The 24,564-nt window shown below is 36.0% G+C and overlaps 1 protein-coding gene and 1 pseudogene across 1 annotated transcript in view; one reads left to right on the top strand and one right to left on the bottom strand.

The window, feature by feature from the left end:
- Positions 1–24,564, top strand: part of LOC150106886 (solute carrier organic anion transporter family member 74D-like) — a 229,918-nt gene that overhangs the window by 141,628 nt on the left and 63,726 nt on the right. The window contains exon 4 of the mRNA XM_090393366.1: positions 20,891–21,955. Within this exon, the coding sequence (XP_090249492.1) occupies positions 20,920–21,955 (1,036 nt within the window). The 5' untranslated portion in view covers positions 20,891–20,919. The remainder of the gene's footprint in view (positions 1–20,890; positions 21,956–24,564) is intronic.
- Positions 18,482–18,638, bottom strand: LOC150106887 (U2 spliceosomal RNA; annotated as a pseudogene).

Below are 24,564 nucleotides of genomic sequence, written 5' to 3'. Positions count from 1 at the left end.
TTGCCAGTTCGAAATAATTATCACTAGTTCTAATGCTCGTGTTCTCTGAACTCTTCCTCCACCCACCCTCAGTTCCAGAAACTTCACTGTAAATCATTTCGCTGAAGATGGATCACGAGCATTCATAGAAAGAAAATGCGCCAATAATTTTTGTCTCACAATTAATAGAAAATATTTTTCGATGAATTATGAAAAGGAAGGAAAAATTCATTGATAAACTTGCGAATTATTTTCGCATAGAAGAGATACTCGGATGTTGATGATATACCTTTAATAGGCTTTTAAGAAAAGCATCGGCATCTTTTCGCTATCAATTTTTCTGACAGCATCTTCAGAATAAAGCACTACAAATGGATTGTAAAAATGAATTCGGATGACTTTACTTGCAAGTGCTTTATCCGGAAGATACTATCAAAAATCGTATTCTTGAAATCCTGCTACAGATAGATTTTCAAGACATGTTCATCACGGTATTCTCTTTCATAATTCGTCTCTGTGATATTTGCTTAAAAAAAATATTTTTACATTTTCCTAAGAGCCCTATTACTCAAATTACAAACAAGAAGTAGTCACTGGCCATCCGGGATTTAAAGAAGTATTTTTGTTCTGTTTTAGTATATCATTCTGTAATAACGTGCGTATCACTAGATAGCAAAACTTGTTATTCTTCAAGGCATCGTTTTCATGACATAGAGAATGAGAAGTATCGTGTGAAACTCGATGCTTAATTAACATGCCTTAAAAATTATCCTGATAACTTTCTGATTCTCTTTTTATTATGTAAAGACGGTGTTATCAGGCGTCGGTGAAGAATGAGGTATTCATGTTACGATAGCAAATCACATAGATTGAAAACTGACTGCAAAATTAGCTTATTTTTTTCTTATCATTGCTGTTTGGTATTGAATGACTATACTGTTTACTCTCGTCATTAAAAGATTCCCCCCCCCCCACACACACACACACACATCCGAGAATCCTGAGGCTTCAAAGGATTTTAGCTTCTGCCAATGCAAAAAAAATCAAGATTTGAAGGTTATTTTTTGTTTTCGGTCTTTGTAATCTTCCTAATATATTTGCAATTAGAAACTAAAGTTAAAAATTTTAAAGGAATTAAATAAAAAAATGAAATTTTAAAAGAGTGAGAGAATATCTTGTAATGTTTAGCATAATAATAGGTTTTATTTCCAACAGAAAAAAATTTTATAAATATAATTTAATTAATTGCATGATTCTTCGAAGATGCGGGAATCATTATAACTATTTTTCATTGCATTAAAAATAGGTGGCGTGCATGGCAATATGATTTATGCATTTTTTTTAGGCTTTTTCAATTAGTTACATCATGTCTTTCGATCTGGAAACTCTAAACAGTGTTTCTCAACGTGGGGCTTACGTCCCACACTGGGGCAATTTGAATATTTTGGGAGGACAATTATAAGATGTACATGTACATATTTATATTATACTTTTTTCAGAATTTGGCTGACTATTATGTTAGAGGGGGGGGGGGCATCAAAATCTTTCAGACGTTGAGGTGGGACATGATCCAAACAACGTTGAGAAACACTGCTTTAGAACGAATGAACAGATGCAGAAAAACCGAGAAAAAGAGAGAAAGTGTTGAGTAATTTTAATTTTTGTTGAAAATCCGATAATAACAATTCACCACTCTACACAAAGAAGACAAAGTATATTTTTTGTCACTGTGCAGTGATGCACGCAAGGGATTATCCATGGGCATCAGACATTTTAACTCTCCCAGATATCTAATTGCATACGGTAAACGTAATCTCGCACCTATTGCTTTTCAGTAACCGAAGGCGTTTGCATATTTTCCTACATTTCGTAATTGATTGTTCTCGTTATTTCTTTTTTGGTGTAGTTCATTTAATTCCACATTTATTTCCTTCAAGCCAATCCTTTTACTTTGTTTAACCAAGGAAGAAGCACATGAATATGTGTGTGTTGATCGATCAACACACATATTGATTGATCAAACTAAGTATTTTATTTTTTAAACTTCACTTTTGAAGTCGCATAATTCATTTCTAATCCTAGCGAAATTCGGAGTAAAAAAGAATGTATATCTATATAACGTACGTTGAATATTCTTAATAAAAACTGCATCTTCTTCATCTTAGTAATTTTGAAAATAGTTATATTTAAACGGGAAGCTGATTTCATCGATCGCCTTCGGTCATAAAGACCTGGAGTCGAATCTTGTCTGGGAATTGACGAGCCTTTACAAGGACTTGTTAACTAACTGATGGTTGGTTTCTTCCTCTGTAAATCCGGGTTTTTCATCCTGCAAAAAAACTGCAAACCCGCCACAGAACACACGCAATTGGCAAACATACACTTCTTCATAGCCTTGGTTACTTTGGCCATAATTCCAACAAACCAAACCAAATAATATTTCTGTATTTTTCTCTCTCAATCTCTCTTCCACTGGTTGTCTCGTCTATTGAGTATGATGATGAATTTTTCGGCCCACTCCTAACAAGCTTTTAATAGGCCTCTTGAGTCCTTTATATGGCTCCCGTTAGAGTCAGCGTTGGTTCCCCTTAGCGTGTTTTTTTTTTTTTTTAAATCTGTGACGCTCTCAGCCCGCTGCACTGCAGAGTTCGCGCCATGGTATTTTGTCTAATGCGTCTGTCTTACCCTCTATATGTCCCCTCCCTCACTTGGCTCTCTTCTCCTTCTAACCCCTCTACAGTTTCTCTGTCCCTCAAGACACACATTATATCATCCGCGTACTCTACAAAATCGTTTTCATCCTTTTTTTTTTTTTTTTTTGGTTCCGCCTGTCGACATCGAACTGTACTCAGATACACTCCCGATACGTGTGCGCGTATGTCGATATGCTTATGTTGTAATAAAAGTGTGCATGCCACGAATGCTAGATAGCACTTCCTTCTGGTGTGAACACGGAAAGAAGAACGGGCACACATTTTCAACAGATGTTTTCAGCATATATATACATGCGCATGTGCGGTGAAATGACGTTTTTAGGAACTCTCTTTTTACATATTGCAAAAGTAGCCTTGACATTCTATGAGCAAACACTACAGAAACGAAACCGGTGGATTTTCTTAAGCAATCCTCTTCTTCTTCTTCTTCTTCTTCTTTTTTTTTAAGTGACGCATTTCTTGATGCAATTTATCATTAAAACGTATGCAGACAGTCCTGTAATCTAATTAAAGTGATCTTTCATTCTGAAAGCTATTTCTGCTTTGCACTTAACAATATTCTTACTGGCCAATTAAAATTCAGCATACAGCGTCACCTGAACATAACGGTAAGTTCTCATGCAGACGACTTCATTTTTATCATTTCCGAAACGCGTCAGCGTACAAACATTTTTCTTATTCTTTAAAATGATTTCATTTATTGTTTATATATTTCGAATGCCGATAAGCACATAGTATGTTTTTCTTTCAACTGGTAAATGACAAGATTTCAAAGATATGTTAGTTGCATATAATAATAACAACTCGTTCTTAGGTGTGTAGATTATTATTAGATTTTATCATTAGTACAAATATTAATTCAAATCTCTGGTTCAGCTATTTTATTAAAATTTAGTATTTGGAATCTTGACTAAAATTTATTATAATATATATATATATATTGCTGGAAAATTCTATTTTTCAGCCTTAAGTGACTTTAATTTTAATGGAATGCCGAAGATACTGCGAAAAACTCACAAATTGCTAAAGTTTAATTTTGAGCAGTAATACAGAGAGCCAGACTATGAAAGAGAAAACAGGATACACACCAGACAAACAGGAGATTGAGAGAATGAAGTAGAATGAGAATAGAGTAGTGCAGACGCTTTGAAGGGCTTTGTTTGTGTCTAAAGACATTTAATCACCTGCCTTGTTTCTGTTCCAAGAAAAATTTAATATTTTCATCTCTCGAACTAAACTTCTCCCCTCTTCTTCCCCCCTCCCCCCTTGTAATATGTTTAGGGTTTTTCCACCCTGCAGGGAACATCTGGACGATTTTCTTTAAACAGGATATACGCAAACGCTACACACACCTGGAAACAGAGAAAGGGATGACAGTAACGTGTTATCCCTTGGGGTATTACCAGCTCAGAGAGTCTTCTGTCTTGAAAATGTAGCCCTGAAGTGATATAAGAATCGAGTTGTGTTATCTAAAGATCCAGTGATAAAGACAGCGAGCAGCTGGAAAGCTTGGTGTGCTTAGCACATTGCATTTTTAGCAAGTCTGTTTTGAAAAAAAAAGCAAAAAAAAAAAGCCCAATTTTGATGTATTGCTTCATATTTTAAACGCTTACTTTGGGTGTAGAAAAAGAACATTCAAACAGTGGCGATTGCAGCATTAAATCTATTTATATTTAGACTTGTTCGCCATCTAGTGTTAAGAAATCAAATTATTACTTAAACACCTTAAAAAGTATTTCAATTATATCTAGTGGCGATCTCAACTTAAATCTTATGGTTACTGAATATTAGTATGAACAGTTGGTGGTTCCATGTACAACTAACGGCACAGCTTTACTGTGAGCATGTGACTAGCACTCCACTATTTCGAATCTGAATTTAGTTCTCCAAACTGTGAAGATATATTGCTAATTATCAGCCCCTGTAATTGATTGAGAAAAAGAAAATTCTTATGAATTTTAATTAATAAATTAATTATAAATAATAAATATAGCAAAATTATTAAAATGTTTTTAAATCTCTAAAATTAATGAAATTCTTGAAATACAGCTTTTATTTATTAATATAATTTAATTACTATTATGACTGGCAAAATTATGTAGGTCGGGGGTCGACCGTGAGATGCGGTGATCAATACCCTTGGAGGGTAATGGATGGCAATACTGTAGCCAATGAAGTTCTAACTGAGGCTCGGCTATTGCTGTTACCCTCCTGCCATGATCAGAGCTTTAATAGCTCAACAACACCTTATCCCTACACTGTCCTCTACAGATAACGGGGATAATGAAAAGCATTCTTGCTTCGCCCCTTTAAGCCAGTCCTTATAAGGTCTAGAAAAAAAAAATGTAGGTCGGGGTGAAGAGGGTAATGGATGGCAATGGCCAATGAAGTTACCCTCTTGCCATGATCAGAGCTTTAATAGCTCAATAACACCTTATCCTTACACTGTCCTCTACAGACAACGGGGAAGATGAAAAGCATTCTTGCTTCGCCCCTTTAAGCCAGTCCTTATAAGGACGTAGATTTAAATGATCACATTGCTTTCATTTTGAAAATTGCTTGTAGTCAGTGGCGCACCCAGGGAGGGGGCCAAGGGGCCCTGAATTTTAACACTTTCGGTTGAATTTTATTGCTGCCGAGAGAACTCACACAATCTAATTAATAACAATAGTTTTTAGTTAGATACTGTGTTTGCCCATGCAACATATGGTTTTGCTTGAGTCTATATATACAGCATAGTTTCTGTATGAGGGGACATGTGATTTATTAATTAATGTCGTTTTTATCCCAGTTGTCTCTAATTGCACTATTTGTTGAGAAATACATTACAGAGACTGCTTATACCTTATTCACTGACATGATACAAGTACTTGTTTTTCTTGCCTCTGCAATATAGTGGCTATTGGGGGAGGTCGTATTGTTTACCCGGGGAGCAAGTCACTATCACCCTGCTCTGAACGCGTTTCAGCTTTTTTCATTTGCGAGGTATATGCGAAACTTTTTAATTTCTTTTTTCGAAAAGTAAAATCAGGGGTTAGAGTTATATGCGAGCAAGTACGTTATTTCAATTATGGGTAAGTACATTGGTACCTTCTTTAAACGGAAAAATATCTCTAATGACAGTGATGATGCAAAACGAGTTTGTAATGACAGTTTGTGTGTAGTTTCTGAAGAGAAAGAGGTCTGCAACGAATCCACAGAAACACAGAATTCCCATCAGTTGCAATGCGATAATATTAATACGCTGAACGAAAGGAAAGATTTGCTGATTTGCTGGACACTCGACCAGTGGATCGCATTTAAAGGTAAATACAATTGGTTATTTTGTATTGGACCCCGAAACTTATTAGTTTAGAATTTAACCGCTGGGAAAGGGTTTGTGTCCACCTCAAAACTCTGAAACAGAATTTGGAAACATTTTCTGAATAACTGTTTATAAAAAATTTCTGTGATTTCACGATCCATTTCAGGCTTGCAGTCACGAGAACGAGCTTTCGTTATCGAAAAAAGAGCAGCTAATTGAGCTTTCAAGTGACAGTGGGGTAAAAATGCAATTCCGTGATCGTGGTTTGGCTGGATTCTGGATCTCGCCTTCAGTGAGAAGTGAATTTCCCGAATTATTTGAAGAAGTCAAAAATTGGCAAGCAGTTTTCTACAACCTATCTTTGCGAGAAACGACTTTCATCGCTCCTTCAAATAAAAACAAAATACAGAATTCGTCTTAGTGTGTGTGCCGATCTTCGACTGAAGTTGACCAATATTGAGCCAGATATCCAACAACTCTGGAAAGTCGAGAAGCTCATCCATCTCATTAAAAGTAAACAGTAACATAATTAATCATTTCATTTATTTGTTTAATAAAAATTAAAACTTTGTTTTAATTTTTATCCACAAAATTTAATTTTTTATCTATATATCAGGCCTGGTTGGCCGACTCTCCAGCCAAAAGGCTGCGAGTTCGAATCCCGCCGTGGGCATGGATGTTTGTGATTGTCTGTGAAAATACTAGTGGTAGTGGTTGGCGGTTGACAGCGTTGGTATAGATGATGATGATTGTAGTTGTGGTTGGTGAAGACGGAGAGTTGTAGCGACCTCTTAATTGCCTAATTTAAAGATATTTACGATGAAGCATGTATAAACGCCAATAATTTTAATCTTGACATTAAAAAGCCAAGGACTTCATCAAAACAAACATTAAGGTTTAATGTTCCAGCTTATTCTGTAGACGTATATTTCAGGAGAACTATTTCATTCCATTTATTGACCAAATATTGACTCAACTTCATGAACGTTTCACTCGGCATTTTGAATTATTTCAACGCAACATTTTGAATTATATATTTTTCTCTTTTACCAAATGGAAAAGATGCTCCAGCAGCAAGTGCAATGGAAGATTTTCGTCAATTGTGTGAATTTTATGCCGGTAATTTGCCTTATACAAATCCAGCAATTTTGAATGCCGAATTCAAATCGTGGTATAAGAAATTTGAAAAACCGTTTGCAACAATAGATCCATGCAAAAATGTCATTGATGCAGTTTCAAAGTGCGACAAAATGATATGTCGTAGCATCTATAACTTATTAAAAATATTTGCAACGCTTCCGGTAACAACATGCGTCAGTAAAAGGTCATTTTCTAACTTACGCCTTTTAAAAACCTATTTAAGATCTACCATAACACAATCACGATTGAACGGACTGGCTATATACTTTGTTATATACATAGGCACGGACTTTGCTATATGCATACACACACAGAGAGAGATTAATGTAACCAAGACTGAAATAATTTTATTGAATGAATGAAATTTAACGAATTTTAGTTGAAGAGATAAAAATATTTTTAATGCAAATTCATTGTATTAAAAATATTTTTATCCGTTCAACTCCCCCCCCCCCCCCCCCAAGATTAAATCCTGGTTGCGCCACTGCTTGGAATTACTCGAATTTTCCATAAAAAAATAAAATGCAATAAAACAACTCAAAAATAACCTTCATTTTAGATTAAGAATATGAAGATGACGTCACAATAATAATCACCGAGGAAGACTTACCAGTAAAATCGAATGATACAAGCAAATGGAACAGTGTCAGTGAATTAATTAAAAAATCTCCGTTGTCTTTGAAAGAGAAACAAAGCAAGTTAAAATGGGCTATATTAGAAACGATCTCACCTTCCGTATGCGTACAACTATAAATAAATAAACTCGGCCATCTGACCCATCGTACAGCCTCAATTCCACTGTCAAAACCCTAAAACTCCTTTGTGACTTTTCTCTTTACACAAAAAAACTTCACAACTCTAGAACTATGTCAGTGTCGTGCTGGTATGAAATAACCCATTTCTTACCAGTACGACAATCACCTCAATTAACGTTTGTAACCGGTAACATTCTAGAAGTCAATGCGATTAACAGATAAAAATACATTCGCATCAAGCCTCAGTTGCTTCGGAAGCAGTGGCGCGCTGTGGGTAGGAGGCGTCCTTGTGCAAAACTTTTTTCAGCGCCCCCATAAAATAAGTTTCCATGAAAAAGTTTTGCGAACAATTTTACTTTGTTAAAAGTACAAAACAGTTTATACGCATACATAAAAATAAATTTTATTTAACAGTAGTAGAACATTGTAATCACTGAAATTCATTAATAAGGAATTTTTAATAATAAAAATTTTCAAAAATGTTTATTCCTTAATATATATATATATATATACACAGTTATATATATATGCAGCTGCACGTAGTAACTTGACTTACTTGGCTGTTTGCTCACTTGGGAAAAAGATTAAAAAACCTAGCTTATAAAATTGCTTGGTATCTTTAACATAATATATACCCATAATATAATAAAAGAAATATTACACAACAAAGATAATTTGGAGATATGCTTTTAACTATATAACAATTAGTATAAATGTAGATTTATTTTACATATTTATCCGTCTTGCTTTAGCCGCGACAAAATTTTTAATAATATCTTTAATGTCGAATGAATCCATTTTATTATTTTCAATTGATATAATTGATAGATCCGTTAGACGTTCTCCAGACATTGTTGACCGCAAATAATTTTTTATTAGTTTCAGTTTTGAAAAACTTCTTTCCCCTGATTCTACGGATATTGGTAAGGTTAAATAAATTACTCATCACAATCGCAGTATTCGGAAACATATCGGTTAATTTATTTTCGTATATATAATTTAAAACATCCTGAGGAGCCGACTCTTTTTTTAATAAAACATTGCAAAGTTTTTAATTCCTCAAATAAATATAAAATCAATATCTTGATTGTCGCTCAGTTTTAAGTGCAAATCTTTACAATGTTTCATTAAATTTTCATCGCTCCAATCTTTTAATTTGCTAATGTCTCTTATAACTTTAAAGTCCTCGCTATGTTGTTTTAAGAGTATGAATCTTTCCGTGACTGAAGTTATTGTCGTGTCTAAAATCTCGAAGAAAAAATTTATTTTAAAATTTTGTTTAAGATCATGCGTTGTCTCATCTGATGCTTCGTAACCAAACATTTTTGTTTTTGTTCTTTTGCGAATGTCTGGAAAAATAGGATCACTATTAAGATTGTTTGCTACTTATTTTGCAGTTCTAATAATATTTAAAAAAAATTGGTCTGTTCGGCGAGTATTTAATTCTTGTATAACATAATCAAGAATTTCTGTAATTTTTCCTATATCAAATGTCGGATTCTGCATTATTTTGCTTGCAACATTTACGAGACTTAAGATTTCGTACCAAACATGAACAGAGCAAATAAATTTAAACGAATAAATCTTTGAAATTAAATTGTCTGCCTGAACTCTAGAATGGATGTCTTTAGTTTCATCTTCCGTAATATCAAAAAGAGCCTGGTAAATTTCCTTGATATTATTTTTAAGTGGCTTTATTGCTTCTACTCTCCTTTCCCACCTAGTAGCAGAAAGTGGTTTGAAATTTAAAACACGAATATATTTTTTTAATATAGCCCAATGCTTCACAGATATTGAAAAATAATTATATAATTCCTGTATTACCCCCAAAAAATGTAGTTTCACAGGATATCTTAGCTGCATCATTAACTACCAAATTTAATGAATGAACAGCACACGGAATAAAAAAAGCTCTTGAATTTATTTCAAGGATTTTTTTCTGCAGTCCATTATGTTTGCCTCGCATATTTGAACCGTTATCATAAGCTTGGCATTTATGTATTTACTCGACTATAACTCGCACTTTTTCCCCAAAATTAAAGCTAAAAAATCGCGCAGCGAGATATATGCGGGGATTTTTCGGAAACTAAGGTTTCCAGAAAAAAAAAACTGAAAATGGGTAGGACTTACCAAGAAGCTTCTATTCTCCATCACTTCTTCTGCCCTGGAGAGCGGTTTCCTTGTGTGCAACCAAAAATTACCAGTAATTTAAGACTCGAGATACGTAATGAACAATCCTTGACAAATTACTAATGAGAAGTGAAAGATGTGCGCGATTGTAGGCCAGTAGAGAAAAAGCAACTATTAAGAAGTGCATATGATTGGTGCGGTATTAACAAAAGATCGCGCAACCCAAACAAAACAAGCTGACAATTAAATTGAAATGCTAATTCTCAAACCGATTTCCATAATATCTGAAATGCATTCACTATATATTTCTTAGTTTAAACACGTTCATGACGGAGGGGGGGGGGGAGTAGTGTCAAGCAAAACCATATGTTGCACCTGCAACATGTGGTTTGCTTGAGTGTATATAGCAGTTGCTGTTGGAGGGAAGATGTGATTCATTAGTTAGTGTTCATATTCCCAGTATATATTCCCTGTAATTGCACTATTTGTTGAGAAATATATTACACAGTAATTTTTCTCGCAATTTGAGTAGGAGAATTCATGCATAATATAATTTAATATATATACTGTATATATATATATAGACTATAAAAGTTTATGAAATTCACATCGTATGATACTTTATGGGTTGTTTCCTTGAGTATCTAATAAGTGGGTTCTAAAATGTTTAGTTTTAGTATGTATGACTATAATTTTTTTATTAATAAAATATAATAAGCACATATGTAACTGTCAATGGGAAATGGCGCCTTTTTAATTTGGTAAACTAAACGCTGTATTTTTGTAAAATATCTTGTTGCCGTAATACGGCTGAACGAGCGCCCTTATTAAGCAGCGCCGTGAGGCAGGCTGCCTCAATGCTACACCTTGCCAATGGTACTGGGCAAAGCACAGCTTAAGAATGAATTCAAGGTCTGTCTTAAACTAACAATTTCCACTAAAAATATAATAAACAATCGAGAATATTTATAAAATTTTCGCTGAGTCGATGCTTACTCTGTGAAATAAAATCTGTGGTAATATTGATTCACTTCAAAAAAATTATAAAAAACTGGTGACGTATCAAGTTAAAAATATTGTTAGATATTAAGAATTCACAATAATTTGACTGATTTAAAATTTTATTTTTATTGAATTAACTATAATTTGTAATTGTGTAATTTATAGAGTACGATATAATTCAAGAATAAGAAAATTTATATATTTTGTTTATTATTTCCCGTGGCGAAATGGCGCCCCTATCTTCAAGCGCCCTTGTGCGGCGCACAATCTGCACAACCGCACGGCGCGGCCCTGCGGTTGTGCCTTCATTACTACTTGGAGAGAAGTTATTGGACACCCCGCCATTGGCAAGGTGCATCGTGCCATGTAACGAGTCACGTGTTTGTAGCTAGTATAAATTGAAGGAATATGATGCTCCCAAACCAGCGCAACTGCGAGGAGGGAACTCACGGAATTTGAAGAGACAATGTGATAGAATGCCTACAGCGTGGCATCCTAGCACACATCCATCTGTTCGGAAAATTGTTGAAAATTTGACCATCCCAAGTCAACAATCAGTGATACCATATTGAGATGGAAGCGCACGGAGTCAACTGCAAGTGCCATCCGCGGTGGGCGACCCACCACCTAACTGAACGTGACCTTAGGGTGCTACGAAGGATACTCGTACGTAAAAACCGCCGTTCGTCGGCTGGCACGTTGAATGCGAAGTTCCAAGCATCGACTATAACACGAATCTGCACAAAAACATTAATAATCGAGACTCACAACATGGGTTTCCATGATAGGACCGCAATATGCAAGTCCCACATTACCCTAACGAACATGCAGCGCCATCTTCAGTGGTGCAAAGACCGTGTACACTGGAATGTGGAAAGCTGTGCTATGGAGCGACGAATCACGCTATACCCTCTACAGAATAAAATTGACAGGTGTGGATGGGGGAGGATGCCAGGCGAACGTCTCTTATCAGAGTGCGTAATCCCAACTATAAAATTCGGAGGTGGCGGTGTGATGGTATGGTCCTGTTTTTCCTGGTTAGGACTCGACCTCTGCTTCTTGTGCCACGACCATTGAACTCCGTGAGTTATCTGAACATTCGGAACAATGCAATGCTTCCCACGTGTCATAAGCCTGTTGCTGTTGAGTGGTTTGCGGACATGAACGTCACCACACTTGACTGATCAGTGGATTAATCAAGTGTGGTGACGCTCTACAGATCCAGATCTCAATCCTACTGAACATCTGTGGAATGAACCGGAGCGTCGGGTGAGGAGGTCAAATGACGTACTTCCCATAACAGTCCATGACGTCATTACATGCCTACAGGAAGAATGGGCCAAAATTCCCATTGATCGCTATAGTACGCTTTCGGAATGCCCCGTAGGACTGCTGCAGCCATCGCAGCAAAAGGAAGTTAAACAGCCATGGCTCCCCTTAAGGGAAAGCATGGCTGTTTGTTCTTTACACTATAGTGTCCGGTGATTTCTTTCCAAGCTTTTTATATTTCTACATAAGGTCCTCAACTGGACAGTATGTTTCAAGCAAACTGTTGAAATACGTAAACAGCTTTTGACAAAATTGGGAACACCATTACATCACACGCACAATTGGTTTATACAGTTCCCCTGCCTCCTATAGTTAGAAGTACCTGTCTTGTTGATTTTATATTGTATGATTAGCAAGAAACTAGTGGACTTTTTATACAGCGTTTTATTTTTCGACTATAGTATGGATCCTCTCGATACACGCTGTCCTTGCAGTTAATTTGTGAGGAGGATATACTTACTGTATATATCCTTCTCACAAAGAAGATAGGGTTAGTTAATATTAAACTGCTATTTAACTTTTGTTTAAAAAAATGGGAAGGACCATCTCACATGCTAATGTTTATTTTACATCTTGATCGGGAGTCCAAACTTTTCTGCGAAGTTTGAAATGTACCTTTTGAAGAAATTGAGATCTTAAGACATTCTTGGTTATTCCAGAGAAACCACAAAATCTGTAACTGACAATATTTGTGTCGACAAATTTCAGCTCAATAACATATCAACAACTTTGATTTATTTGACTTGTGGATCGAATGGTCAGATTTCTGGAAAACTGCAGCATGCATTCGTTTTATTCGCGATAACATCAGTGGACAAGATTACATCACAAGTCCTGCACCAATTGGCCACATCCTTCTTCCATTTCGTCACTACTATGACTGGTAAACAAATCTGAAAATCAAGATTAGTTCTAGTTGATATATATTCTGTAAATGAGTATTTCCCACTGATGAATCCTTTCGATTTTTTTTTAAAGAAAGCCTGCTAAACTAGATATTTTATTGGATAGAAACTAGGGGGCTACGCCCCCCTGGCGTCCAACCCCTCGAGTTCCGGACTGGTAGGCCGGTTCTCCTTGAATTTTGATGGCTCGACACTCAGGGTAGCCCCTGAGTTTCAAAATGTTTCAAAAAACGTGACATAAAAAGGCTTATCATTTTATATATATAGGGTAGATATTCTAGTTTAAAAGCACACACAAATCCGATTTTCTTTAAGTTATAAATCTAAAAATGACATTTTTATTGGAGCGAACTATGTATATGTATTTTCTAATAATATATTGATTTTGCATTTTATTCTATACATTGCAACGAATCCAATATTTTCTAATAATATATTATGATTATTATTAGAAAACATTATGGCATTTTATATTCTATATTGATAATAAATCATTTTATTCTATATTATCAATATAGAATATAGAATAAAATGATTTTACATTTTATTCTATACATTGCAACGATTTCAATATAAGTGTATTTATGTTACATTATTTCATTTTGAAGGGATTTTTTTGTTTACACTTTCAAACAATGGGAGTGAAACATGTATTTTCCCACTACAATTAAAATAAAGGTGTATTAGCGATTATGATAATTCGTATTAGAAACATTTATCTTTAAATATTAATTTTTATATGATTTTATGTATTTCTTTTTTGTTTATTTTAATGTAATCTATTAAAACAAATATTTTGCAATCTACTATTATTAATGTCAAATGCAGCTTGTTTTTACCTCAAATTTCAACACATTCAAACTTATGCATTTTTAAGTAGGATTGTGGCAAAAAATAATTAAAGATGAAATAACTAAAACTAAAATAAATAAACAGAATGCAAGCAATTGATTTTCATGTTATTTAATGAAAAACAGAGAGCATTTTTAAATACTTAAAAAATTAAAAATAAAGTATTTTTCCGAAAAATATTCTCAAACATTAAACCATTAAATTTTGAAGAAGTTTCGGTACCTTATGCCTTTCTTTCACAATGAAGATGCCACTAATAAATGACTTGTGCTTCCAAGTTAAGACCAAGGCTTTTGTAAGACTTTATAAGCACTCAAATACATCGTTTCAGCTTAGTTTTCCATTTCAAATTTCTGGGATTAAATGTCCACTGAAAAGTTTGAATTTGTGCAATTTCCCTTTAATTTTATGATGCTTTAAATGTGACGCTCTTCATAAAAATAACTGTATTTTGGACTAGTTTATCAGTCCTTTTCTCAAATTTAGTAGCGTGGGATAAAAAATGGGAATATAATTGACTTTGAAAACAAAACAAAACAAAAACTGAAACGCAATGTAAACCTGAAAAAAAAAATCCATTCAATTTGTATTTTGAAGTTATTAATGTGACATTTATTTACAATTTTTTTCTCCTTTTTTTTTTTTTATTTCTCTCTTCCTTTACCGTTCTGAGCCACACAACTTTTATTTCCTTAGCAAGACTGATGGAAACGATTCTTAGCCACTCCTCTCCAATAAAAAAACAACTTCGCTGTTTGGGGTTGGAGAAATAAATCTTAGCCGTTAAAGAAAGAAAGAAAAAAAAAGAACCCACGCACTTCTTGTGATGAGAGTAAAGTGCTACAAAAAAGTTACAAAAGAAAAACATCTCCTGCATGCACTTTGCTGGCGAGGTCACGGTCAACAGTGTGTAAACACAGGACGCTACCCATCTCCCGCTTGCTCACTATCGTAGCTACCTGCTAGCTAGTCCTCAGCTAGCTACTATTTTTTTTTTTTTCTTCTAGTTCCTCGATTAGAGTTCAAGGTCATCAAAGAACAAGGGTTAAAGTGTAGAGGACGGTGGCCGAAGGATGACATTTCTTCCGACCTTTGATTACTTTATAAAGTACCATGCTGCCATCTTTAGGCATATATATCAACTAATTGAACCTAAACAATCTAATAAGCTACTTAAAATACGTCCAAGAAAAAACAATTTTTTTAATTATTGTCTTGCCATGCTCTAATGCAACAACTGTAATGATATTATAATTTAATAGGATTGATAATTATTTATACTCTAATACAACTGATAATCTAAAATTCTACGTGTGTGTGTGTAATATTAGCTGTACTTCAAATATGATACTCCAATAAAACTGAATTTAAGTTATTAATATGAACGTAATGTTATCTCCTAATGCAACAGATAATTATTTGTGCTACGTAATTCAAATATATTATAATATAATATATAACGTGCTATAGAATGCGGACACGAATCCAAGCGGCTGAAATGAGGTTCCTTCGAGGGGTTGCGGGGCTGACAAAACTCGACAGAGTCAGAAGCTCTGCAATTCGGGAAACCCTCAATACTCAACCGCTGCTTCTCCGTGTTGAGAGATCACAGTTACGTTGGTACGGGCACCTGGTCAGAATGCCCCAAGAGAGGCTCCCTCAGCAGGCCCTCGTTGCCAAGCCAGAGGGTGGGCGGCCACGTGGAAGGCCAAGGACTCGCTGGATAGATTATATCCAAAACCTTGGGTGGACACGTTTGGGAATCCCACCAGAACACCTGAGCTTGGTGGCAGAGGATCGTGGCCATTGGAAGTTCCTCTTGCAGCTGTTGCCCCCACAACCCAATTAGGAAAGGTGGGCCTTGAAGATGTATGCATGTATGTATAATGTGCTACGTAATTCAAATATATTATATTACGTACTTCAACAAAATCGTGCTAATATAGTATAATATAATATATATATATATATATATATATATATATATATATATATATATATAGTATAATATAATATATATATATATATATATATATATATATATATAGTATAATATAATATATATATATATATATATATATATATATTGGAGCCTGTGTAGCTCAGTGGATGTGGCGTTTGCACACCACGGCGCTTGGCCGCACGAAGAAAGACTTGGTTTCGAGTCTAGTCGGCAACTAGAGGAAATTTTTCTAAGCCTTTATTCGACTGGTTCCCGAGTTAGTCGAGCAAGCGGGTTTTTCCTCCCGGAAACTCGGGTTTTTCGTCCCGTAAACTCAAGAAAATCGACCGTAGAACCCACATTATTTCAGACATTAAATATATTGTGTAGGGATCACGAAATGTTGGCACATTTGAGCCGTCTCTCTTCACTGCGTACCGCTATTAGTGATAGCCTTGGGCCAGCTATCTCTGATTGGTACCAGTGGAGATTGAACTGCCCACTCACTCTCCAAAAGTTAGATAGGGCTAAATGGCCTCGCCTACTCCCCGTATACGGGAATGAAAAGGCGTTAGCTGATTTTTTTCTGATTATATATTTTGTGAGTTCAACAAAATCTCATAATCGGCCTGTGGAGTGAGATAGATGCTGAGATTCAGCAGATAGTAGGAGAGGAAATAAAGATAGAGTGCTTAGTGGTAGAGTAGATAAAAGAGGCCTCAGCTGACCTGTTTTAGCTGTTTACCCCCCCCCCCCCAAGGGTGTTTCTAAAACGGTAGTGGATTTTTCACTTTAGAAAAAGGAAAAATCCTGAAAAGGAAACATGTAACAAAAACTAGAAAACTTAACATGAATAACGTACAGAGACAGTAAACCTACAGAACATCTGGAAAGAGAATAGAAAAGTGAACTTAGAAGTGGGGGAAGGACCTGGCCCGAGGGATGCAGCTCACAAGGAGATGCACTGCCTCGCTGTAGGCCTTCGCCGCTCGGATTCTCAGGTCCACCCCCTCCTGTGTGGACTTAAAGACTGTACAAGGGGTTGACAAGGTCTACTTCCTCTTGTTGTGTTGTCAATATTTCATCTGCCAACCTACCACCCTTGTCTAAAGTTATCATTTGGAGAGTTCTGAAAAACGTTATTTCTGCCTCTGTTCTGGAGTGACCTCACTTATGTCTTCTATGTATAGGTCACCCCATTTCACACTCACAACTTTAGGGCCTTTTTGGCCTGTGAGCATGAGTACAGGGTCTCCTATTTTTGCTGTTGCATTCTGGAACTTTTCTGATAACACAGGGGTTTCTTTTAACAGATGCCTTAGCGTCTTTCTTGAGGGGGGGGGGGATCTTGGTGGGCAATATCTGCTTTTTCAGTTTCATCTGATTTTGTTTTCATTTCTTCTGGACTGATTGGTCTTTTGAAAGGGGTGTTGTTTGTCTCCATGCTTTCTGTTTTATCTTCTTCCTCTTCTTCTTCTACAGTGGTTTCATCATTCATGGCAGCTTGTTTTTTTGGCTGTTTCTCTTTCGTGTGTGCCTCGCTTCTTCTCTTCCTTAGGTTTGGATGCTGAGGTTTCTGTGGAGTCTGCCTTCTCTTCTTCGGCCGTTGTTTTGCTGTATGCCTCTTTTAGAGTTGGAAACTCTGGGTTTTCCGACCCATGTTCTGTCGTAACTGTTGTTGGCCTTATGATCCCCCTCCCCATCCTTTCTGCGTGGGCAGGTGTCCACTTTGTGGTCTAAGGCACCACATTTGAGGTAAGCCGCTTTGCATTTATCTAGGGTATGGCCTGTTTTAAGACAATTTTTGCATTTTAGTCGAGGGCAGTCTGCCCCAAGATGACTGAAGGCACCACACCTGAAACATTGCTTTTTCACCCCAGGGTAGTTTACCGTTACCCTGGCAGATCCTATGAGAACGAAGTTGGAACTTCAGTTTTCATCTCAAGGGAGATGTTTACTTCCCCTGATTTCCACTCTTGGTTGTCAGCATCGTTAAGAATCTGAATTTCCTTTACGTCGCCCTACTTTGAGAATACACTTCGAATGATGTCTTCATTCTCCGTGTATTCTAGGGGGAATCTTTGTATTTTGAGCATTTTTAAGATACTCCCTATCATGAAAGGAGAAATTTTTTTTTCTCCACATTCGAAACCGCCAAGTGGCTTATTTCTGGTTGCTATGTTCTTGACAACTACTTGGTACCGTCTACCCCCCCCCCATAGGGGGTAAACCCAAATATGTTTTCAGCTCCTACATAGTTCATAATAGCTCTTGCTATCTTCCTTGCCGGTGTTGAAGCATCCACCTCAAAGCCAAGGGTCCGGATGCGAGGAACCACAGATGTCATCGTTGGAAGATTGCCTGGAGGGGGGGGTGCTATAAAGTTCTTATCCCTATCTCGTGTTTACTTTTACCCCAGTCTGGGGTTTAAAGTGTCTGTGCTTAGATAGTTTGATATCTCGAGCCCCTATGGGACCCGTATCTGATATCAACTGGAAAGAACAGACGCTACATTCTCACTTACCTCGAAAACTTTGTAAGAACAGAAACTACACTTTGATCTCAGCCAAAGGGCCGAGAAGCTTATGAGCGATGTTTAAGTAAAGCCAACTCTAAAAATTAGGACGATCCCTAGACCACTCCGTAATGGCCGAAAGACCGTCCATCTCAGCGTTGATTCCACTCAGTGATGGCCTTCCTTCCCCCCCCCCCGCCGAACAGAACCGCTCAAATTCCGAAGAAAGGCATTCTCCGGCAAAGCCCCTCACCGGGCCGTACCGGAAAACACTTTGCACGGAGACTGAAATTGCTGTCTTAAGGCAAAAACCTTAAGAGAGCGAACTCACGAATCTCTGCGACCCAGGGGGTAACAGCAAAAGCCGAGCTTCAGGTAGAACTACTTACGAATATACAGCTAGCATTGTGCCAATATAACTTATATATAACTTATAAGGGCAGGCTTATAAGTTATATAAGTTATACTGGTATTATAGTCCTTATAAGGACTGGCTTAAAAGGGCGAAGCAAGAATGCTTTTTATCTTCCCCGTTATCTGTAGAGGACAGTGTAGGGATAAGGTGTTATTGATCTATTAAATTAAAGCTCTGATCATGGCAGGAGGGTAACAGCAATAGCCGAGCCTCAGTTAGAACTTCATTGGCTAAAGCATTGCCATCCATTACCCTCCAAGAGTATGGTGGACCCTAAGTTATACTGGTATCCTTATAGTCCTTATATAAGGACTGGCTTAAAGGGGCGAAGCAAGAATGCTTTTCATATTCCCCGTTATCTGTAGAGGACAGTGTAAGGATAGGGTGTTTTTGAGCTATTAAAGCTCTGATCATGGCAGGAGGGTAACAGCATTAGCCGAGCCTCAGTTAGAGCTTCATTGGCTACAGCATCCATCCATTACCCTCCAAGGGTATTCTCTCCTTATACTGGTAGTCCTTATAAGGACTGGCTTAAAGGGGCGAAGCAAGAATGCTTTTCATATTCCCCGTTATCTGTAGTGGACAGTGTAGGGATAAGGTGTTATTGAGCTATTAAAGCTCTGATCATGGCAGGAGGGTAACAGCAATAGCCGAGCCTCAGTTAGAACTTCATTGTCTACAGCATTGCCATCCATTACCCTCCAAGGGTATTGGATTGAATGAATCAATCACCGCATCTCACGGTCGATTGTTCCATTCACCCCCCCCTTATACTGGTATGAAATCAAAATTTTTATTTATATGTATTGGCTATAATTTAAATAAAGGTGTATGAGAATTTTTTAATTCTTCTTTTATATGTTTTTAGATATTTTTAAGAATTTCATAAATAATTATATATAAAATTTCACTTTCTCTCTTTTTCATAAAATAATAAAATATTTTAATAAAATAAGAATTATTATTATTATTATTATTATCAATCTGCTGGAGATATGGTGTATGAGTTTTCAGAAAACAAATGAGAAAAAAATGCCTACCTATTTGTTTTCTGAGAAAAAAAAAATGCCTACCTAACGCTAGGCATTTTTTATTTTTTTATTATAAAGTTAGAAATTAAGCTTAAATGAGTATTTTAATAGATATAAATTACTTTAAATGAACTGATAATAAAAATTAATTGATAAAATATATTACTAATTTAATACAGTTAACTTAATATGCGAAATATCAATATTATTGTATTAATTGTATTAATATTCACACCTCTCTGAAGTCCTAGGACCCACCGCAAGAGGTCACTTTACAGTATATTATATTTTATTAATATAATATTCGATTTAACTGAACAATTTGCCTTTATCAATCTTGATAAAGTGCATTCATTTTCTTAATGTAGTTTATTTGATTTCAATGGGGGAATAAATTTATACAGAGTTAAGGGGCTTACTTTCTTTTTGATAATGTGGCAGTCTGGCAATAAATAAATAAATAAACATAAGTGTAAATATATGTAACATTTTATTGTATTTATCGAAACAAGATTATTTAATTTTTGTTGGTCAAGCAAAATATTGCGAATATTTATTGTAATTAAAAAGAAATTACATGAAGTTCTTTAAGAATTATTATATGGAATTGTAACTGGAAAATAGGCATGAGCTCTGCACTAATAAAAAAAAAAAAAAAGAAAGAAAAATGCACTCATTCATGTGTAAATTTACGTACCGTATAAATTTTAAGGAAGAAATGGTGTATAAACTGTAATTGGGGAAAAAAAAAAAAAAGAACTTAAATAATGAAGGTAAATAATATAAAATTGCATAAAAGTGTACAAAATTTAAGTTACTTAAAATATTTGGAAACTTTTCATATAGAATTAATTTTTTTCTTTTTTTTTTTAATTAGGTCTCTCTACATATTAGGATCGTAAAGCAATGGAAAAAGAGAGGTCATTTACGCCCCTAGGTGGCAGCGTAGTCGATTCACCTAACGACTGCAGGCTCACTACAACGTGTGGTGGTGGTGATAAAGAAACCAAGAATGGCGATCTGAATGGCCATCACAAACTTGCCAACGGAGGCGTTAACGGACAAGTGTCATTAGTTCCAGATGAATCCAGATACAAGATATTTCCTAACTGTGCATGTCACATGGAACTACTGGATGTTTACGATGACCGTGACGATTATACGTGTGGGGTGTGGTCCCTAAAACCGAGATGGTTACAATCGTTCGCTAATAAGAAGGCATTTCTTGCAGTGTTTTGCTTAACCAGCGTTCTCCAAGGGATGTACTACACTTACTTCGTGAGCGTTCTTACGACCATCGAGAAGCTTTACCAGATCCAAAGTAAGACCACCGGTATCATCATGTCTGCCACTGAAATTGGACAGATAGGTGGCGCTCTGTTGCTCACCTATTACGGTGGACAGGGACATAGACCGAAGTGGATAGCGGGGGGGATGTTAATATTCGCTCTCGCTTCCATCCTGTGTTCCACTCCCCACTTTCTCTTTGGTGGTTACACCATTCCATCTACAATTCCGTCCAAACGAAACGCTACCTCTTTCCAGTTGCGTGAACTCACCGCCAGGTTGTGCCATCATACTGAAGGGGACTTTAGTGATAACGTAACTTTTTCTCAATGGACGTGGCCAAATTCGACTCTTCAGGATCTAAAAGAGTCGAATGCGACTCTCTCAGATCTTCCGGAGACAAACACAACCCCTCCAGTGTTAGAAGAGCTGACCGTTTGGCATTCTACGCAACCTCCCTTGTATAAAGGATTGAAGGGTTCCAGATGCGACTCTCCCGAGAATACCAGCCATCACAATAAGGTGACCCAAGCAGTGCTGGCAGTATTTTTCTTTAGTCTGTTGTTCATAGGAATTGGCGCCACAGCTGTATATACTCTGGGAATACCGTATATTGATGACAATGTTGCTACGAGGGAAAGTCCCTTATATTTCGGCAAGTATTTTTCTGCAAAGATTTTATTTAGTGATAATCCAATTGCGTCAATGTAATCTTTACTTGCAATAGACGAACTTTGTTTCTTGTCAAGGAAAAGAAAATTACATATAAAAACATGTAATTATTATTATTATTTTATATACTTTATTCATATTAACATACTTCAAAATAATGGAATAAATCTGTAAAGAGATTCTTGTAAATTTTTAAAGATTTTTAAAATTAAGATAAGTTAATTAAATGAAGGGGATATTAAATCCCCCATTATTTCAAAGCCTAATAAGAACCTAAAAGATCGGAATCAAAGAGTTTCATGCCGGATATAGTAAACTATAAAAATTTCGGCGGATTGTAGCGTAAGCTAAAGCACATAGTCCGCAGAAATTTTTATAATTTACTATATTCGGCATGAAACTCTGATTCCGATCTTTGAGGTTCTTATTAAGCTTTGAAATAACGTGGGATTTAATATCCCCTCAATTTAAATAATGTTACATCGCCGAAGTGAAGCCTATTGGCTCTTTTATTTTAAGTAATTTAGATGTTAATTTTTTTAATTTTTGATAGTTTTTAAAATTCTAAGTGAATATGAATAGCATTACATTTTTCTATATAAACCTCTCCTTCGTCACAGGATGTCATATTTTTACGCCACCAAATCTAAAATTATAAATCAGTTAAGGATGATCTTTTAACACTAACGTGTTTTTCATGCTCTGTGACGAAATTGAAATAAGACATACACTCTCTACCAATAATTGTCTGGATACCACTGTTATCTGAACTTATGGAATATTCCAGGTTTGTTAATAACATGAAAACCGGTGTACAGACGGTAGGAAGCAGTATTTCATCATAGCAGTTAATTACGGGTGGTATGGCAACACGACTTGAACTCAGTGACTTCGAGAGAGGTGTCATCGTGGGCTGTCACATTGGTGGCGTGCCCGTACGTGCCATTGCCGCTCAATTGGAGCATCCAAAATCAACGGTTGAAGACATTCTAGCATTGCTATTGCAGATATCCAGGAGGGTGTTAAAACAGGTGGCAAGCAAAAGCCGGCTACAATCGGCACAGACCATCTGTGATGAGTTCCACAGCACCAGTAACACCATAGGGTGCACTCATACTGCACACAAAGAACTCCATTTACTGGATTTCCATGGAAGAGTAGCAGCACACAAGCCGAACATCACAACAACGAACGGCGGCTCGTCTGGCCTGGTGCAAAGGGTGTGAACTGGACAACTAGACATTTCCACTGGCGATGGAGCGATGAATCAATATTGTACCCACAATAAATCACTGTTGTACCCACAGTAAAGTTGGGTGGTGGAGGAGTAATGGTGAGGGATGCATTCAGTTGGTTTGGAGCAGGACCATAGGTCGTTGTCCGTGGTTCCATGAAGACATCTCAGTGCCTTGATATTCTGGATAATCAGAATCCAGATAACCAGTTCCTCATGCTACAAAGCTGCAGCTGTTATGCAATGGTATGAAGAGATGGGTGTGAAACGACTGCCCTGACTTGTGCAGAGTCCTGATCTCAACCCCATCGAATACTGGGACGAATTGAAGCGGCGATTGAAGTCCAGAGCAGCACGTCCTCGATCTGTCGCTGAATTTAGTGCTGCTTTGATGGAGGAATGGAGACAAATTCCACCTGATGCCTGCCGCACATTGGTGGAAAGCCTCCCTCGAATGGTGCAGGAGGTGATCAAAGCCAAAGGTGGACACACTCGAAATTAGGGTTCGCTTACTGGTATCAGTTGTAAATTGCTAATTTTAAGAATAGTGAATTTTAAGAATCAATTTTAAATTGCTTTTTTTTTTTTTTTTTTTTTTTTTTTTTTAAGAATAGTGTGAGGAAGTAAAAAAATCTAATAATAAAATTTACAACATATGTCGAAAATTAGAACCCGACGGCGATGATAAAACTGGGGATAGAATGGGGAAGAAAAGGAAAAAAATAAATTTCATTGAAACATTTATTATCCAGGAAGTAAAATTGATGTACCCAGAAAAGAAAACTGATTTAAAATGAATTAGCTTAAAGAGAGACACTGCTTGAAATTATAAAATGAATGCTGAAAAATCTCACAAAGAGAAATTAAAACTGATTTTATTAAGTCCTGTCCTGTTGCTAATAAAGTTAACAATAAAATATAAATAATATTTATTGAAATAACTTATATCCATTTATGAATAATAATAATGATGACGATGATGATGATAATGATAATAATAGTGCTATTGAGTTTAGCAAGAAATCTATTTGATAATTTAACCTACAAGAAATGTCACATTACATGCAGAACAACAACAACAAAAGGAAAGAAAGAAAAAATGAAAACGATCAAATCAATATTTGAAAGGAGTTCAAATGTAAATATGATACAAGATAATATTTGAAATTCAAATACAGTATTTCAAAGATTAGAAATGAGATCAACAGTTCACAAAACCTAGAAAGAATCGTCAAATAAAAAATAAACAAAAATGAAATTATTCAGCTATAATACTATAATGTTTATTTACTATTTATGCGAATAATTGTAAAATAAATAAGTAAATTTCTATTATTCAATAAAAAATAAAGGAGAAA

Source organism: Typopeltis vanoorti, chromosome 5 (assembly GCF_054136105.1).
Source record: "Typopeltis vanoorti isolate ZY-2024b chromosome 5, IOZ_Tvanoo_1.0, whole genome shotgun sequence".
NCBI lineage: Eukaryota > Metazoa > Arthropoda > Arachnida > Uropygi > Thelyphonidae > Typopeltis > Typopeltis vanoorti.
This window is presented reverse-complemented; position numbering and strand designations above follow the sequence as displayed.